We start from the raw sequence: 20,528 nt of genomic DNA, 5'->3' as shown, positions 1-20,528 counted from the left end.
TATGATTTCATATTAGACCCACGTTGGATCTAATATGATTCCATATCAGGCTCATGTTGATCTTTTTACGGATTCTTTGATTTTATATATAAATATCTATGAAAGACGAAATAAATAATGGACATCATATTTGAACTCCTTGCAATATTAGAAATCCATAGGAACTGAAATGAATACAATCGGAGCTCCTTGGTCAAAACTCACTGATGGACCTAGAGAGCTCCTATTACACCTATTTCAGTTTCTATGAATTTCTGATGTTGCAAAGAGTTCAAATATGATGTCCATTATTTATTTCACCTTTCATAGATATTAATATATAAAATCAAAAAATCGGCAAAAAAAAAAATTCATGTTAAACCTGATATGGACTCATATCAGGTCCAACATGAGCCTGATATGGACTCATATCAGGTCCAACATGAGCCTGATATGGAATGATATCAGGCCCATGTGATCCAACGTGGAAGTTTTTAACGATTCTTTCATTTTGTATGTTAACATCTATGAAAAGTCAAAATAAATAATGGGCAACATATTTGAATTCCTTGTAATTTTAGAAATCTATAGAAAATGAAATGGGTACAATCGGACCTCTCTAAATCTATTAGTGAATTTTAACCGAAACCCACTTATCGACCTAAAGAGATCCGATTACACTCATTTTAGTTCCAGTCGATTTCTGAAATGGCAAGGAGTTCAAATATGATATTCATTGTTTATTTTTGCTTCTTCAAATGTATTAAAATGTTATTAAAAATTTGATTAATGTTATTCATATTCTGCATGTTGATTAAAAAAATGAGAAGAGAGAAAAATAGTGGAGAAAAGAAAAAAACGATAGAAAAGTCAAATTGTCGAGAGAGTAAAATAGGAAATACAATTAACAAGATACGTTATTTGGTAAATATCAAAATAACATACTTCTTTTGATAAATTTAGATCTCTACCTACTTCCTTTGATAAATTGCTGAATATGTTTACTCATTTTAAAACATATATTTGACCCTACGGTCAATTTACACATCAACGACCGAGTACAATCGTGGGTACCAAATAATTAGTGTCATTACCATTTACCGGCACGGAGTTGATCGCAGAAGGCCGTCAGGATACGGTACAAGCTTCATTCTAAAATTGCATCATATTCATTATGTACAACGCAGGATCCTGTGATCGGGCAATCCTCGATCGTTCCAACCTTATTGAACATTCACCAGATGCACAAGTCAATGTACAGAATCACACCCATGAGCTGCGAGAGCAGTTGAGATGCTTCAAGTTCAGGTACATCGACGCCGCCAGTGAACCCACTGACGGACTCACTGGCTAATGAAATAAGACTTCTTGACTCACGCGCTTGAGCGCTTGGTGTTCTACTCGTCGCGTTTCGGCGCGTCGTCTACCAGATCTTCTTCCTCCACGTATCTCTTTCTTCAAGATCGGTACCGGGAAGCGAAGGGTCGAATTGAACTGGTGGCGGAACGAAGGCCGAGATGCGGCGCGAGTCGGCGCTGCGGACGAGCCTTCTGGCTCTGGCGGCGCTGATGGTTGCCGTCGGGATCTGGACCTTCTCCCTCAAGAAAATGCTGGGCATGTACGCCTTCGGGATCTCCGGGATCGCCGTGATCCTTTTGCCGGATTGGGAATTCTTCGATCGGGATTTTTCGCAGTGGTTCACGCCCATGCCTGCTCAGAGAGCACCGAGCATCGATCGGGATGCAGATACTTTCAGGTTCTAGTTCGGTCCCTTTGCCTTTCTCTTATTGTCTGTGCTTACTTATTCGGCGTTACCTGTTTTTTAAGTCTCCTTTGGCTCAAAAGTTGTCTCTTTTCGTACTTAGTGTAGGAATTGTCGAATTAGAGCGACTTCGTAACTTCTTCTTAGAGTAGCAAATGGCGGTGACTTCAACAAATAGAAAAATTACATGATCTAGGATTTTTTTTTTTACCCCCGCAATAAATAATCCATGTGAGCCTGTCTTGCTGCATTAATAATGCCAGCTTCATATGGGCTGATACAAGCTTCATTGAGGAGTAATTTAATTTGCATCAGTTCACTATGACCTGGAATGTCTAGATCAACATTAACTGGTTCTACAACGCTCAATTTGGGCTATTGGGCTCGTGAATTATGTCAAAGGAGAATTCTGGATCCAAGATCTTCATGCGTGCTTGAAATATTAGTTTTTTTGCAGAACTGATTGCTCTTCAAAGTTCAAAGTGCAATCAATCATGCTAGAGTACACTTGGCATATATCATCTTTACATTATGGGATGTGTATCGGTAGAACATAGATAATGCAATTTCCATGTGTAATCTACGGAAATAAAGAAGTTTTCTGTGATCACCAGAAACTTTTCTTGGATTAACAGGAAAGTTACATAAAACTAGTATGATTATGGTGTTCCAGGAGTCACAATCTTGAGTAACTATGAGATAACACAATAGGTTAATGTAATCTCTGACACCAACATATTATTGATTTTAGGGAAGTTATAATAAAAAATTGTTAATACTCATGAATTGTTAGGTGTGTAGTTCCTATTGTCGCTAAAATAAGAAATGCCATTTTAACAAGGTGTCAACATAAAAGGACAGTTCGGCGTACGAGACTTTCCCAGTGAGAGGTCCTGAGGAAGGGTTGTATCACATTGAGTTTATTGTACACAGTCTTACATTACATTTTATAAAAGGCTATTTCCGCGACTTAAATCCATGATCTCAAAGTTACATAGTAACAACTTGACCGTTACCATTGTATCAAGGCTCCCCTTTGTTAATGAGGTATCAACATGTTTAATAGATGCAGAGCCAGCTGGTATAAAAAAGAGTATGAAACTCAGGAGAAAATGGAAATTAGAACAAATGGTTTTTGAATTTGACTCGGAGATGGCCCCTCAATATGCAAAGATGATGTAGAGGTCATTTGAAATTTAATGGCGTATAAGGGAGAGGTTGTTGTTCAACACTACAATATGGAGTGAAACCAAGTAGCTGATTGACTAGCAAAGGGAGTGAATGTGTTTAACAGCTTGGATAAGAATTGTGTATTCAGTAGCAAGCCTTATGGTTCCCACAAGTTAACCTGAAAAAAAAAAAAGAAAAAAAAAGAAAAAAAAAAAGATGATCAATAGATTCAATATAAGTAGGCAAACCAAAGGAACTTTATTAACATAATAAAAGTGATTTATACAACTTAGTTATTATTGGGGATAGTCTTACATAGATCTAATGCCAGGATAAGATCCATGTTGCCCATTGCAGATAGGGATAGTTATTGCTATTTATATTCTTGAACACTGATTCTCCATAAGAGAGGAAGGAAAGGGCATGGATCCATGTTGCCTTTAAATTCCTCTTACCTTCTCAGGATCTGACGACTTAGGATTTATCTCATCATGCGTCTATAGCCTGTGTGTCTATATTTACCTCTCTCCATTGTTGGTTGCTACTCGGAAAACCTATAGGTTCCACTGTACAAAGTTTTTGTACAAAGGTCTGAACCTTTTCCTAGCTACCATGTGTTCTTTTAAATTAAATTTTGGATCGCCTGCGGAACTTAACACGTTTGATCCAAAACTTAATCTATTTGTTCTTTTAGGTTTTGATTTGGATCTCCTGCGGAACTTAACACGTTCGACCCAAGTCTCCTTAAGTTATTAATTCCATTAAATATTAATTTCCATAAAAGGTTCCCAGTACTGACGTGGCGAGGCACATGGCCTTCTTGGATATGGGAGCAACGACCACCGACTAGACAAAACCTTTAATAGAAAGCTAATATTTAATTTCCTAAAATAACTTTAGGTTAACCAAAGAGAACAATCAAATCACAAGGAAAAGAAAGAAAACAAAAGAACACAACATCGAAAAACATATTCGAAATACTAGAACGTAAGCTTCTTGTATTTGGTATTATTTCCATAAATAACTAGCATGATGCGGAAATAAAAATTACTAGTTATACCTTGTAGAAAAACCTCTTGATCTTCTACCGTATTCCTCTTCTAACCTCGGACGTTGTTGAAGCTTCACCAAGGAAGAAAATCAAAATACTAACCAAGCTCCAAGAGATGCTAGCTTTCTCTCATTCTTCTTCTTCTTCTCCGAGTAGTATCCGGCCACCACAAGAGCTCCAATGGAAGAGTAGGGTTCGGCCACCACAAGAGGAAGAGAGGGAGAGGTTGGCCGGCCACACCAAGGAACAAAAGAGGGAGAGAAATAATAGATGTCGTGTCTCATGAAGGCACCCCTACTCCTTCTTTTATATTCCTTGGCTTAGGCAAATTAGGAAATTTATTTACAATAAAATTTCCTTAATTTCCTTGACATGATTTATTTGAGAAAAATAAAATAAAATTTCCCAAATAAACTCTAATGGCCGGCCACATCAAGAGGAAGCAAATTGGACAAGTTTCAATCAACAATTAAAACTTTCCTTATTTGTTTCCGGAAATTTTAAAAATAAAATTTCTCTTTAAAAATCTCTTCATGGTTAATAAAAGGAAATCTCTATAATTTTAATTTTATTAACATGTGAATAATTTTAAAGAGAAAAATAAAACATCTCTCCAATCTACAAATAAGGAAAGAGATCTAATCTCTTTCTTTAATCTTTTGTAGATCTTTTACAAGAGAGATATTTTAATTTTAATTCTCTTTAAATTATATCTTCCACATAATAATAAAAATTAAAATTAAATTTCTTTTTGATTTTAATTTGGCCGGCCCTACTAGCTTGGGTTCAAGCTAGGGCCGACCTAGGCCGGCCCTAGCTTGTTCCCAAGCTAGCTTGGCCGGCCCCTATTGGGTGGGTATATAAGGTGGGTATAGGTGGGTATAGAACTCTATAAATAAGAGGCTATGATAGGGACCGAGAGGAGAAATTGGTTTTGGTCTACCGATAAAATTAAGCATCTCGTGTTCGCCCCGAACACACAACTTAATTTTATCAATGATAATTCATTCCACTAGAGAACTATTATTGAACTACCGCACCAATCCCAAATTACATTTTGGGCTCCTTCTTATTATGAGTGTGTTAGTCTCCCTGTGTTTAAGATATCGAATGTCCACTAATTAAGTGAGTTACTGACAACTCATTTAATTAATATCTAAGTCCAAGAGTAGTACCACTCAACCTTATCGTCATGTCGGACTAAGTCCACCTGCAGGGTTTAACATGACAATCCTTATGAGCTCCTCTTGAGGACATTATCAACATAGTATCTCTAGGACACAGTTTCCTTCTATAATCAACAACACACACTATAAGTGATATCATTTCCCAATTTATCGGGCTTGTTGATTTATCGAACTAAATCTCACCCATTGATAAATTAAAGAAATTAATATCAAATATATGTGCTTGTTATTATATTAGGATTAAGAGCACACACTTCCATAATAACCGAGGTCTTTGTTTCTTTATAAAGTCAGTATAAAAGAAACGACCTCAAATGGTCCTACTCAATACACTCTGAGTGTACTAGTGTAATTATACAGTCAAGATAAACTGACACCTAATTACACTACGACCTTCTAATGGTTTGTTCCTTTCCATTTTGGACGTGAGCTACTGTTTATAATTTATAAGGTACTGATAATATTATCTTCTGTATGTGACACCACATACTATATTATCTACAATATAAATTAATTGAACAACTACAACTAAATGTAGAAAATTTGACCAAATGTGATTCTTTATTCATAATGAATGTTTACAAAGCTTAGGCTTTCAGTATACACTCTAACAATCTCCCACTTATACTAATGACTAATGCCATATCTTCTACCATACATCCGATTCATTCCCTCCACATGCCGATCGAAAGCTTTCGCCGGAAGGGCCTTAGTGAAAGGATCTGCCAGGTTATCCGCTGATGCAATCTTGGCGATGACAACTTCTCCTCGCTTCACGATATCTCGTATCAGGTGGTACTTGCGCTCTATATGTTTACTTGCCTTATGAGCTCGTGGTTCCTTCGAGTTTGCAAGCTATTATCACAATAAATTGTGATGATTTTGGGCAAACCAGAATCACATCTAAGTCCATTAGAAAGTTCCCGAGCCATACTGCTTCTTTAGCCGCCTCGCTGCTACATACTCGACTTCCATGGTTGAGTCCAAACGCTATTAACACTCCTCCATGAAATGGCTCCACCTCCTAAAGTAAACACATAGCTGATGTAGACTTCTGTTATCCCTATCGATTGGAAATCAATCAGTGTAACCCAGGGAGCAAATCGTGCTTGGTAAACTATCATATAATCTCTAGTCCTTCTCGGTACTTCAATATATGCTTTCTGCAGATCTAATGTCCTTGTCGAGGTTACTCGATATCTAGACCATGCCAAAAACAAATATCGGTCTCGTATAGCATTGCATACATTAGGCTTCCTATAACCGAAGAGGAACTGCTTTCATGTCCTCTATCTCTTTCGACGTCTTTGGAGACATCTCTTTAGATAGAGCTATCCTATGTCTAAAAGGTAAGAAACCTTTCTTGGAATCCTGCATGCTAAAACGAGCAAGGATTGTATCTATATATGAAGCTTGGGACAGACACAACATTCTTTTCTTACGATCCCTTATAACTTTGATCCCAAGAATGTGTGCACAATCTCCTAAGTCCTTCATATCAAATTGTTTGGACAACCATACCCTTACGTCTGATAATACCTTGACATTGTTGCCAATTAACAAAATATCATCTACGTATAGTACAAGAAATACCACCACGTTTCCGTTACACTTCTTATATACAAAAGACTCATCCGGACTTTGAATAAATCCATATGATGGATTACTTCATTAAACCGATGTTGAAGCTTGCTTCATCCATAAATGGACCGATTGAGCTTGCACACTAGATGCTCTTTGCCTTTTCAATGAACCCTTCCGTTGCTTCATATGGATGTTCTCTTCAAGACTTCCATTAAGGAAAGCTCTTGACATCCATTTGCCAAATCTCATAATCCATATGAGCGAATGGATAAGAGTATCCGGATAGACTTAAGCATGGCTACGGGTGAAAAGGTTTCCTCATAATCGATTCCCTCTTTCCGAGTGTACCCTTTTGCAACAAGCCTAGCTTTGAAGGTTTCTACCTTCCGTCATCCCTCTTTTCCTTTTGTAGATCCACTTACATCCAACGGCTTTTACACCATCGGTGGTTCTACAATCTCGGACCTTATTAGAGTACATAGACTCTGTTTGAATTCATCGCCTTTTGCCAAGATCATATCTTGGAGTGCTTCATCATATGTCAGGGATCAGGTTCATGTTTACGAGAGATCAAATCCAAGACTCTCCCAAAACATGAATCTTTCAGGTTGCCTCACAACCCTCCCACTCTGACGAGGCACTATCGTGGTTGTGTATCATGTGTGACACGTGTTGCGGTCTCTTGTGGTACTTCATCTTGTCTTGTTGGTATTAAAGTAGACGTGTCCTCTCTTAGTTCTTCTAAAACAACTTTACTCTGGGCTTGTGATCCATTATATAGTCTTCTTCTAAAAACGGGCATTGGTGCTAACAATGACCTTCGGTCTTTAGGACTATAAAATAAACCACCTTTCGTTCCTTTGGGATATCCTACAAACACGCGAACTTATGTACGAGACTCTAACTTATCAAGATATGGTTTCAAAGACATGTGTTGGACTACCCCAATCCGAATATGTCTTAGAGTTTTCGCCATTCCACAATTCTATGGGAGTAGAAGAAACGATTTAGAAGGTACTAAGTTCGGAACGTTATTGTTTTCAGGCATATCCCCAAAACGAATTTGGTAATTCAGATAACTCATCATCGATCTAACCATCTCCATAAGAGTCTTATTCCTTCGTTCTGCTACACCATTCTGTTGGGGTGTTCCAGGTGCAGACAATTGGGATTGAATCCCAGCCTCTGATAAGTAATTCCTAAACTCTCCTAAGAGGTATTCGCCACCACGATCAGATCGTAGTGTCTTGATACTTTTACCTAATCGTTTTTCCACATCAGCCTTGTATTCTTTGAACTTGTCAAAGCACTCGGACTTGCGGCGCATTAGGTAAATGTATCCATATCTTGAATAATCGTCTATGAAAGAGACAAAATATTCAAAACCTCCTCTTGCCTGGACAGACATAGGACCACACAAATCAGAGTGAACCAACTCTAACACTTCTTTGGCTCTATACCCTTTGGCCTTGAACGGCCTCTTGGTCATTTTACCTTCTAAGCAAGATTCACAAGTTGGAAAATTTTCCAACTCTAATGAACTCAAAAGTCCATCGGCTATAAGCCTCTGAATCCTACTTAAATTAATATGACCAAGTCTTAGATGCCAAAGATATGCTTGGTTCATTTCTGAAGGTTCTTTTCTCTTATTAGAATTAGAAGATGAGTTATAAATTTCCATGTTTTGCTTTGTGGAAGAAATTGGATTTAAAATATACAAATTGCCAACTAATGCACCAGAACAGATAATCACTTTATTTCTTTTAATAACTACATCGTTACTGAAAGAAACTGAATATCCATCTATAAACAGTTTAGAAACTGAAATTAAATTCTTTCTAAAACTTGGGTACATAAAGACAATTTCTTAAAACCAAATTTCTATTTCTACTAAAAGACAAGTAGACGTCTCCCACTGCAACAGCTGCCACCTTAGTAGCATTGCCCATGTAGACGGTAATCTCCCCTTCAGATAGTCGTCGGGTTTCCTGGAACCCCTGCAAGAAATTGCAGACATGATCAGTGGCTCCCGTATCTACACACCAGGTGCTGGTAGATAACACCGCTAAACATGTTTCAACAACCGAGTACGAGATATACCTTTGTTTTGGTTCCTACGAGGACAGCCCGCCTTACTACTTTGCAGATGAAGCACTTGCCCTTCTTCTTCTTCACTCAATCCCGTACACTGAGATTTATTCACTTTCTTTCGAGCCGACTTGTTTCTTCTTCTTCTTTCCTTCGGTTTAGAAGTAGAATCATTTTCAGAAAGTGAATTTGAGAATTGTGACGAAATAATCCTTCTGATGCTTAGTTTCCCTAATGAATAAATCCTTTTATTCATATTATAGTTCAGGCTCAAAACTTCTAGGTAGCGTTTGGAGGATCATATCGATCCGGGTTTCCCATCAATTTCTCCTCCAAGGATCGTATCTCGTTCGGATAAGCCATCATCTTTAGGATATGATCCTACAGAGTACCCTCTTGCATGGTGGCCGTCATTATCTTTCTCATAGCTTCTTGTCTAGAAGCCCTATCCCGATGACCAAAGAGCTCCTTGAGATTGTTCATAATATCATAAGTTGTTGGTAAATCTTGATCTTGATGTTGCAATACATTTGACATTGAAGCCAAAATATAACACCGCGCCATCTCATCCGCCTTTACCCATCTCTTATGATATTCAATCTCCTCTTGGGTAGATTCACCAATGGGTGCATCAGGACAAGGTTCATTCATGAAATTTGGGGTGTTACAAGAACAATGTCCAGGTTCCTTTTCCAATCTATGTAATTAGGTCCAGTAAGTCTATTTTGTTGAAGTATGATGGACAGTGGGTTGAAAGTCATCCTAAGAATCACAAATAACTTTTGGTCAGTACTCTAAATTTAGAATAATATTGATTCCTCAAACAATACTATTTTAAATTAACCAACACCTCATAACACCGTGAATTTTGTATGCCACGTTAGTGTGGACGTATACAAATTCAACATTTGTAAAAGGAGGGTTTTAACCCATTAATTTTATTGTCTTGTCAACCTAACTTTTTGACAAATAAAATTAATAGTTGGTATTATTTGGTCACACAAATAATAATAGTGACTCCGTTGGGGAGGATACTATTAGATGTGTCTAAGTGTATACCATTACTTGACACTAAGTCCATTAATAAGATTATGCCCCTTCCGTTGGGGAAGATCACACGCTCTTAATTAATTTCCTATAGTCATCCAAAAATGGAAGTCTGTTCTAGTGATCCACAAACAAGCTCATCCGTTATGGAGGAAGGCACTCAGAGCCAACGCGCAAACTTGTTTGCATCACTTACAAACCAGTAATAGAGACCATGGGATTTATTTAAAAATCCCTCTCCCACTTAGTTATTTATAAATGAGGAATTTTAACTATGCTAGCCTACTAAACTAACATGCACACACAGCACAATATAAAAGCAATAAATAGAAAATTTAATTTTCAACTATTATGACTTTTATCTCTTAATTGTCCTCCGTGTGTTGTCATCCCAAGCTGCTGCCATATTTGGCCACCGCCTCGGGGTCTAGCTGTCGCATCCATCTTGCTCCTAGTTCCGCTGCGCCGCTGGTCCTTAGAAGGTTCCACGCTTTGCAAGATTCGATCCGCGACATAAATAGAATTTTATATTTTTGATCCTATATTCCATAAAAGGAATGTACATGTATCTAGATCAAAAATAAAATCCTAATAAAACTAAATACAGCTCCTGCTGTATTTTAATACAATCATGCACACACATATAAATTGCCCTTGACATGTCCAAGGGTCCAATCACACACATAATTAACTAAAAGCCATAATAGTTGGATCATGCATCCACAAAGTTAGCACATCCTACTATTATCCTGCCTAAATTATGTATGACATGTGCATAATTAAACTAAATACCAAATACACAGGCAAACCCTAGCTCGATACCAATTGTTGGTTGCTACTCGGAGAATCTATAGGTTCCACTGTACAAAATTTTGTAAAAGGTCGAACCTTTCCTAGCTACCATGTGTTCTTTTAAATTAAATTTTGGATCGCTTGCGTTAACACGTTTGATCCAAAACTTAATCTATTTGTTCTTTTAGGTTTTGACTTGGATCTCTGCGAACTTAACACGTTCGACCCAAGTCTCCTTAAGTTATTAATTCCATTAAATATTAATTTCCATAAAGGTTCCCAGGACTGACGTGGCGAGGCACATGGCCTTCTTGGATATGGGAGCAACCACCACCGACTAGACAAAACCTTTAATAGAAAGCTAATATTTAATTTCCTAAAATAACTTTAGGTTAACCAAAGAGAACAATCAAATCACAAGGAAAAGAAAGAAAACAAAAGAACACAACATCGAAAAACATATTCGAAATACTAGAACGTAAGCCTCTTGTATTTGGTATTATTTCCATAAATAACTAGCATGATGCGGAAATAAAAATTACTAGTTATACCTTGTAGAAAAACCTCTTGATCTTCTACCGTATTCCTCTTCTAACCTCGGACGTTGTGTGGGCAACGATCTTCCGAGACGAGAAACCACCAATCACCTTCTTCTCCTCCTAGCTAGGTTCGGCCAACAAAGAGGAAGCTTCACCAAGGAAGAAAATCAAAATACTAACCAAGCTCCAAGAGATGCTAGCTTTCTCTCCTTCTTCTTCTTCTTCTCCGAGTAGTATCCGGCCACCACAAGAGCTCCAATGGAAGTAGGGTTCGGCCACCACAAGAGGAAGAGAGGGAGAGGTTGGCCGGCCACACCAAGGAACAAAAGAGGGAGAGAAATAATAGATGTTGTGTCTCATGAAGGCACCCCTACCCCTTCTTTTATATTCCTTGGCTTAGGCAAATTAGGAAATTTATTTACAATAAAATTTCCTTAATTTCCTTGACATGATTTATTTGAGAAAAATAAAATAAAATTTCCCAAATAAACTCTAATGGCCGGCCACATCAAGAGGAAGCAAATTGGACAAGTTTCAATTAACAATTAAAACTTTCCTTATTTGTTTCCGGAAATTTTAAAAATAAAATTTCTCTTTAAAAATCTCTTCATGGTTAATAAAAGGAAATCTCTATAATTTTAATTTTATTAACATGTGAATAATTTTAAAGAGAAAAATAAAACACCTCTCCAATCTACAAATAAGGAAAGAGATCTAATCTCTTTCTTTAATCTTTTGTAGATCTTTTACAAGAGAGATATTTTAATTTTAATTCTCTTTAAATTATATCTTCCACATAATAATAAAAATTAAAATTAAATTTCTTTTTTATTTTAATTTGGCCGGCCCTACTAGCTTGGGTTCAAGCTAGGGCCGGCCACCCAATTTTATACCTAGGCCGACCCCTATTGGGTGGGTATATAAGGTGGGTATAGGTGGGTATAGAACTCTATAAATAAGAGGCTACGATAGGGACCGAGAGGAGAAATTGGTTTTGGTCTCCCGATAAAATTAAGCATCCCGTGTTCGCCCCGAACACACAACTTAATTTTATCAATGATAATTCATTCCACTAGAGAACTATCATTGAACTACCGCACCAATCCCAAATTACATTTTTGGGCTCCTTCTTATTATGAGTGTGTTAGTCTCCCTGTGTTTAAGATATCGAATGTCCACTAATTAAGTGAGTTACTGACAACTCATTTAATTAATATCTAAGTCCAAGAGTAGTACCACTCAACCTTATCGTCATGTCGGACTAAGTCCACCTGCAGGGTTTAACATGACAATCCTTATGAGCTCCTCTTGAGGACATTATCAACCTAGTATCTCTAGGACACAGTTTCCTTCTATAATCAACAACACACACTATAAGTGATATCATTTCCCAATTTATCGGGCTTGTTGATTTATCGAACTAAATCTCACCCATTGATAAATTAAAGAAATTAATATCAAATATATGTGCTTGTTATTATATTAGGATTAAGAGCACACACTTCCATAATAACCGAGGTCTTTGTTTCTTTATAAAGTCAGTATAAAAGAAACGACCTCAAATGGTCCTACTCAATACACTCTGAGTGTACTAGTGTAATTATACAGTCAAGATAAACTGACACCTAATTACACTACGACCTTCTAATGGTTTGTTCCTTTCCATTTTGGACGTGAGCTACTGTTTATAATTTATAAGGTACTGATAATATTATCTTCTGTATGTGACACCACATACTATATTATCTACAATATAAATTAATTGAACAACTACAACTAAATGTAGAAAATTTGACCAAATATGATTCTTTATTCATAATGAATGTTTACAAAGCTTAGGCTTTCAGTATATACTCTAACTTCCATATCTATGGAGCCGACACTAGGGGGCTACTAAGGCAGCGGATCTACTTTTTTTTTTAAATTCCTTTTACCGCTCGTCAATCTTGAATTCCTATGCTCTTTCATCACTCTGATGTTTGAATTGTTCCTATGCTTCAATGCCACAATCTTTCTCTTTCTCAAATAGAAAATGATGTCTACTAAATAATGATATTTTGATCGCATCATATGCAAGCTCCATGAGTAATGTCCTATTGCCCCCACGGATTGACGTAGTTGATATCTACATGAGTGTTTGATATAATCTTGGGTGGTCAATTCCCAACGTGTCCAAAAATATCTCACTAGATAACCTTCCTCATATAAAGGGCTGCTGTGATAGAACAAATGTTCCCCATGATTTATCCCTTTCTAGAGTATATGGGGCCGCCCTGAAAGAGCCGCAGTGACGGCTTCACTTTTTAATGCAATGAGTAATATCCTTCTCCCTAACTTGAGAGTTGCTACTTTTTATGATCGTGAGTTACATATAGTCATAGTAGCTAAGAAACAGAAAAGAAAAAGAACCAATAGTGATGCAAAACTTTCTTATGTGATATGTTTTAGATCATGAATCTAATGATGCTTTACAGATCTGCATTATAGCTGGCTCAATATATAAACGCAAAACATTATTTGGATGAATATTTAACACTCCAACTCGCCACGAATGTGGATCACCCACAGTAGCGGAATTACTGTGACCTAAATTAAATAAAATTTACTTGTCTAAGAGTTTCCTGTCTGAACTTTATTTCTCTCTTTGTCAATCAAATTATCAATATTCTCAGATTCTTTTAGCATATGCAGGTTTAAGTTCTTTCCTCTGAGGGTAACACTAATCACCCTAATCTATGGATTTGGCCTATTCAAGTGGTGGAAATTCCTATCAAACTAGTTGTTTTGGAAACCAAATCTAGTCAAGTTATTTTCTAGTTCAACACTCCACTAATGCCACCTTTTAGTTCATGAGGCATCCTCTCCGTGGCTACTGTTGTCCCTTTCACATAATGTATCCTTTCATTCTTTTGTTTCACTAGCATAGCGTTAATTTGTTTCTTATTTCTTTGCCACTTAAAAGTAATGTTATCTCGATCACCTGCAAATTAAGAGGTAAACGGTTCTTAATTTGATTTTCTCATGTGGATGTTCAATATAATGTGGATCATAGTAATGTCGAACTAGCTTTGGTCTTCAATTTTTTTTTTTAAGAGTTGGCATGCTGTTTTTGTCTATTCTTCTATTCTGTTTTTCATTTTTTCTTTTTTTAGTTGGCACACGGACTAATTTTAGAATGACCCAACGAAAATTTTTTATTGGTCACTAGAATAAATTAAAAAGCATTCACAGATCCATCAGTATTCTTAGGCTAATTGTCAATTAAAGAAAATTTATCCCTTAATCCACTATGTAATTCTTAGATGCTTGAGAAATTAAAAGACACTTTGATACGGTACCATTGCCCCTGGCTCTATTCTTCTATTCGATCAGTAGTGATTTAATTGTTTTTTGATCTAAATATGATAACCATGGCCAGAATGGGAAAAAATAGAAAGGAAGAAACAAGTGAATGCAATTAAGCATTTAATGGATGAACGAACACATAAATCTTTCAAATGGGAGCGCACCAGTTGCAGCCCATCTCAACCATTTGCCTCATTTTGTCCACTTAACAAGCATACACAATGTTTAAACAATCTCTAATAATTGGCGCAGATCCACTTCATCATATACTATGTTTATGTCTTAGTTGTAAATAGAAGTCAGTTGGACAGGGTTTAGGGCAGAGAGAGGACACGGCCAAACTGTACTGGTCTTTGGCTACGCTGTTAAGTCATCAATCGGTTTAGCCAACTTGCCGGCGAACAGGCCTCAGAATCTTTAAATTAGGTTCAATTTAATTGGAGTTGAAAGCATGCTCCATCGAATTACGACATGCGTCAGTTGGGTGAGCAACCCGTGACCTGGTCTGACACACCAGACTGGCTCGAGCCACAAGCTACAGCTGCACCATCGCTGTAGCCGCCCTCGAAGGCAACTCACCTGTGAAATGGACAAACTCGATAACAACAAACGCTTCCCCACTTCACTAGGGTAGTCTGTGGCGATCGCAGCGTTCATCACAAAGTTGACGAGGGGGCGGCCCCACGCCTGGGGGCAATGTCCCCCTCTTAATGGTAAAGGGAATCCACACCCCGTCGGACTTTTGCATGATCTCCTGGTCTGTGACTCTCGCAACCATGCGTTTCAAATCTTGCAGGCAATGGAGGCAACAATTGGAGGTCGGGTCGCACAGTGAGCAGTCGAGTCAAAGGAAGTCAACCGTTGGTTTTATCTTTGGTGCCCAACTTAAGGCGGAAGGATAGTGCGGGTGTTGTAGTAGGGAGTGGACAGTGGGCGTTTTCCCGATAAATTCCACTGCCCATCACTCATGCGTTCCCTGTCGTACTCCTCTTCAACAAAGTCAACAGACGGGAGCCTGCGCCGGTGGCCCCCTTTTCGTTGCTTCCCTATTCCCCTCCGCCTATTAATCCCCGCTTCTTTCCACTTGATTGCTTCTCGCCTTCTCCAGCCCCAATCGATCTTACGGAGGACTTAAAAGCCGCTATTTTTTTTTTTTTTTGAGAATCTTTGTTAAAGCTTCGATTTTTCGCGGTTGATTTCACGATTTGGACGTGCCGAGATTTTAGAAATATCTTATTGGGGATTGAGATGGACGAGCTTCTGAGGATTTAGCGGGAGGATTGTTGTAGTTTTGGAGTTTTATGGATAAATTATGTTGCTTCAAAGGTTCCTGCTCTCAGGTGAGAGATGGTTTGACCTAATTGTTTTATTACGCTTCGCTTGAGTGTGTTGTTTGTTTTTTCCCCCCTTTTTGCTTGCTTTCAATGTTTATATATATCCACTTGGTATTTCATATTCGGACTCAGTTTTGTTAAAAATCATTTGCATATTATTAGTTCGTTTTAATGAACCTTTTACAGGAAGTCCATACTCAATTAACATCTCCTGTATTTCATCAGGGTTTTGTAATCGTAAAAAATTCGACAAATTACTATTTGAACTTGGTTGAAACTCATTATTGTGTCAGAAGTAAACATCTCTCTCAAAACAGCTAGGAAAAGAAACTGCAAGGGAAAATCATAGATTTTGTGCAATTGCTAAAAGCTGCACATGCGACTGCTTGTGAAACACTACTAGCGTAGAACATGCAAGGTACAGAATTAAAAAGTGAAAAATAGGCCATGATGTAAGTTGGTAATTGTTCAAATCTAAATAGGAACACTTTGTTAGACTCAACTGATAAATAGGGCAATCTGATTAAGAGCTATATAGAGATAAAGTATTGACGTGTATGTTGGGGAGACTAGGAAGTATAGATATGTTTGATATCTATTTAGTTTTGTGTTTTAATATCAAGCGTCATTATTTTCTTGTGAATTTAGTTTTACCATGATGCTTTCAAGGCTGTGATTTGATGGGACTGGTAATTTCTTTTACATATAGCTTGCAGGCCATTCGAGTGGTGCAGGCAAGGGTAAAAGTTATCAAGGATCTGTAAAAGTTGCTTATGGGTTCAGCCTTGTAAAAGGAAGGGCAAATCATCCTATGGAGGATTATCATGTAGCAAAGTTTATCCAGATAAGGGGGCAGGAGCTTGGTCTTTTCGCTATATTTGATGGTCATTTAGGTGACAGTGTAGCTGCCTATTTACAAAAGCATCTGTTCACTAATATTCTTAAAGAGGTGAATTTGCAAAGCTTCTCTCGGTTAGACTTAATAGATTCACTCACGTCCAGGGGCGTAGCCACCTTAAGGAGAGGGGGTGCCGTCACCCCCTCTCATATTTTATTAAAAAATTATATATATATATATATCATTTAATGTCGAAAATTGAAATTGATCATATATTTGAGAAATTCATGACCTAAGTTATCCATTGATACCACTTTTATGAGGAAATATCACGATTTGGAATGTTAAGTATTGAATTTTAAAAATAAAATATATAATAATAAATGAATGAACTAAATCGTAGGGTACAAAGTAAGAAAGCTAAATTAAAATTGAATTGAGTTCAAACTAAATTCAACGGGTAGATATGGAGATAAGTATTATGTTGACTTAAATTAGAATTGATTTGAAGTTGAGTTATGATCGAACCAAATTTAATGTTTAAACGAGTTCGAATGATTTAAAAAGAATTAGGATATTTTTGACGAAACCTTTCATTTTTTTCTCTCCCTCTTCTCCCTATGCATGTTACATTCCAACTGTACCATATGCCACCCTTTCGCCCATTCCTCTCTTTTATTTTTTTTCCTCTTCTTCCTTATTTGCTTCTTCTCCTTCTCTTCTTCAACGTTAGTAAACCTACGATTTTTTCCTCTCCTCGCACAAGAGCTTTTTTCATCACCTTTCTCTTCTCCGACAAGTAAGAAATGTAACACCAGTTGCTGTCCTCTTCTAGCAACAAGATCAAGCAATCATCAACCCCCTATCTTCTTCCTCTTCTGGTATTTTTTAGGATTTTATTGACACATCAAAATAATCACGTCTTGTCTTACCTTGCTCTCTGTGTTATTGCCGAGCTCACCGAAACTAGTCAAGATTGCTAATGAAGAAAGTAAAGTTCTCTTTTTTTTTTTTTACTTCCTTTTCATTTTATCTTCTCTATTTTTCACAAAAACAATGATCTTACCCTGCTCACGTCTGTCCTTTTTTAGCATACTAAAATATTTTCTTCTGTGATTTAGGAAGATTTTTGGAATAATCCAGGAGAGGCAATCTCCAAAGCCTATGAGAAGACTGATAAAGCAATTCTATCACGCAGTCCTTGTTGTGCAAAAGGCGGGTCCCGCCGCCCAGCGGCCCCCTAGGCCTGGCCCCACAGGGATCCTAGGAGGAGGTAAATCAACGGTGAATGCTGGCCCGGTTAAAGCGTGGTGTCTCCGGATTTAACACAGCCGGCCCAGATTATTCATCCAGTGCGCGTCCGTGGACCTTCGACCCTACGACTCATTGTGCAAGGATGCCACGCCTTAACCGGTTGATCCAGCCCGCGGGGGCAATTCTATCACGCAGTCCTGATCTGGGGCGAGGTGGATCAACAGCGGTTACTGCGATTCTCATAGATGGTAGGAAATTGTGGATTGCTAATGTTGGTGATTCACGTGCTGTTCTTGCGAAAGGTGGAGATGTTATACAGTTAAGTGTTGATCACGAACCCAATACTGAGCGTGGGAGCATTGAGAATAGAGGTGGCTTTGTTTCAAACATGCCAGGTTCACACTACATTCAGCTTAATTTTGTTTACCATTGCATTTGGTCTTATTTTCAAGATTTGTCTATGCTTTATTGTTTTCTGCATCCATTTCTCATCCAATTCAACTGTTGGTTGCATCTAAAACATTTTACCGTACGAAGACAATTTACCATGATGAGATACTTGTCTGAAAACTTCTGTTGCAAAAACAACTGGAATTGCATAATGAGATGAAACTTTCTGCTTAAAAACCAGAAATAACATGTAGCCTGAAATGTGAAACGAAGCTATAATAAATAAAAGTAATTGCTTAAACTTTTTTTAACCAATTACCTCAGGAGACGGATAATTGCCTTATTATGTGGACAACATAACATATTTGTATTTATCTTTGTTATCAAAAAGGTACATGGAGAAGGCTCAACGTTGCCACACACGTTGAACATTAGAGATATGTAGGTAGTTTGTCAGCGTCACACAATCCGTTCTGAAGCATGAAAAGTCATCGGACTCATCTGAGCTATGATGCCATTTGCTTCCAAAAGGCTATGACCTAATTTTCACTTTTGAATTGCCAAATGATTCAGCATTGTCCTGTAGTGTAGGTTTGCTTTCGCACCCAAAAAAAAAAAAACACTGAAGAAAGTACCCTGCTTCACTGTCAGAACTAGGGGACCTTCTGCAGCTGTACCTACTATGCACCTCAAAAACATTCATATTGAATTATATGTAAATATGTTGCTTTCTTCTGCACTTGACTCTTCGTCTTTGCTAACAAACATTTGTGTCTACTGTGAGAAATGCTCATGTCACTGTATAACGTTCTCAGGAGATGTTCCCAGAGTTAATGGCCAGTTAGCCGTTTCACGTGCTTTCGGAGATAAGAGCCTCAAGTCACATCTGAGTTCAGATCCAGATATACGCTCCGAAGATGTGACTGCTGACAGCGATCTCCTGATTCTTGCGAGTGATGGCTTGTGGAAGGTTTGCTTCAAATATTGCCTTCTCTTTTAGTAACTGATGTACTTATCTCCTACTGCATCCATCGCACTAATCCTATTCAGGTAATGAGCAACGAAGAGGCAGTGGATATTGCTAGAAAGTACAAAGATCCACAAGCAGCAGCAAGGCTGCTGACAACGGAAGCAGTGAACAGAGTCAGCAAGGATGATATCTCTTGCATCGTTGTTCAACTAAGGGCATAAAGATTATCTAACTTGTTGTCGATTATTAAATATTGCCAGGAAGCCATAACGACCGGAAGATAACAAGGGAAAGGCGCAAGTCCTTGAGTGTTAGCCTAGTAGAGCTCCTGCTGTTCCGATTCTTCTGTATATTGTTGGTTCACCTGTGGTTGGTTATTCTGGTATCATTGGTTGATTTCTTCGATGTTTTAGTTAAGGAATGTATTATTGGTATGGGTGGATGATGTAGTTGATTGGTTGAATGGCTTTTTCCCCTTAAAATTTCAAGGCAACTTGTACCATGAAATATTTGTCTTTGCCTCTTGTTGCTCGCTAGATTTTACCGCATAGATTTGTTTGGGAATGCCAATGGTTGGTAACAACATCCGTTACGAGCTATAAATACTTTCGGTTTTAAAAATGATAACGAGAGCTTAAGATCTTTCCTGTAATCTAGGAATTCTTTGCGTGACCTTCCGATTCTCAACTGAAACGGTACGAGTCAATGAGAAAAGAAAAACCAACGCCGTGTTTATTTGAAAGAGAGAAAATAGAAGAAAAAAAACAGAAATAACTCAACTGATGAGAAGAGAAATTTACTTAGTTCAATTGGATCGAAGAGAAACCAAGAAACAATGGCTGTGAATATACTTATTAGACTTCTCGAGTTGGACCAAATATAAAAATGCACACATTTCTTTCTTTACTTAGTTTGCTTCTTTCCTTCAAGTAAACACATCAAAATCAAAATAGTGCAAGCTTACATTACAAGTAAACTATTTTTAAGGTAACTAGAAAGAATGAAAGTTGCAGCTAATCATCAACAACAGGAAAGAAATAATGTTGAAGATGACAAACAAGTTAATCGAGATAATGACAAGTAAAAACAATAATATTGCAGGAAGGAGTAAGTATTTATATTGAAACCCTTTCAGTTTGTGAACTGTTTCCATGAATATCTGAGCTTCATCTTCGTTGGCAGCATTCTTGGTTCACGA

The 20,528-nt window shown here is 37.6% G+C and overlaps 1 protein-coding gene across 1 annotated transcript; it reads left to right on the top strand.

Moving 5' to 3' along the window:
• The first annotated feature begins 1,605 nt into the window (after positions 1-1,605).
• On the top strand, positions 1,606-19,818 carry LOC121997001 (probable protein phosphatase 2C 9). Its single transcript, XM_042551207.1, has 6 exons — positions 1,606-1,735; positions 16,588-16,827; positions 17,838-17,916; positions 18,165-18,365; positions 19,176-19,330; positions 19,411-19,818. Exons 2-6 carry the CDS (start codon positions 16,690-16,692, stop codon positions 19,549-19,551), a joined length of 714 nt encoding a protein of 237 aa, XP_042407141.1. The 5' UTR covers positions 1,606-1,735; positions 16,588-16,689; the 3' UTR covers positions 19,552-19,818.
• Positions 19,819-20,528: the final 710 nt, after the last annotated feature.

The sequence above is a fragment of the Zingiber officinale genome, chromosome 6A (genome assembly GCF_018446385.1).
Source record: "Zingiber officinale cultivar Zhangliang chromosome 6A, Zo_v1.1, whole genome shotgun sequence".
In the NCBI taxonomy this organism is placed as follows: Eukaryota; Viridiplantae; Streptophyta; class Magnoliopsida; order Zingiberales; family Zingiberaceae; genus Zingiber; species Zingiber officinale.
The sequence above is the reverse complement of the archived record's forward strand: the minus strand, read 5'-3'. Positions and strand labels throughout refer to the sequence as shown.

Coding starts and splice junctions, on each gene's coding strand:
- LOC121997001 (XM_042551207.1), top strand. CDS start 16,690: ATGGAGGATTATCATGTAGCAAAGTTTATCCAGATAAGGGGGCAGGAG. Junction 16,828..17,837: donor TCACTAATATTCTTAAAGAG/GTGAATTTGCAA, acceptor TCTGTGATTTAG/GAAGATTTTTGGAATAATCC. Junction 18,366..19,175: donor CTTTGTTTCAAACATGCCAG/GTTCACACTACA, acceptor TAACGTTCTCAG/GAGATGTTCCCAGAGTTAAT.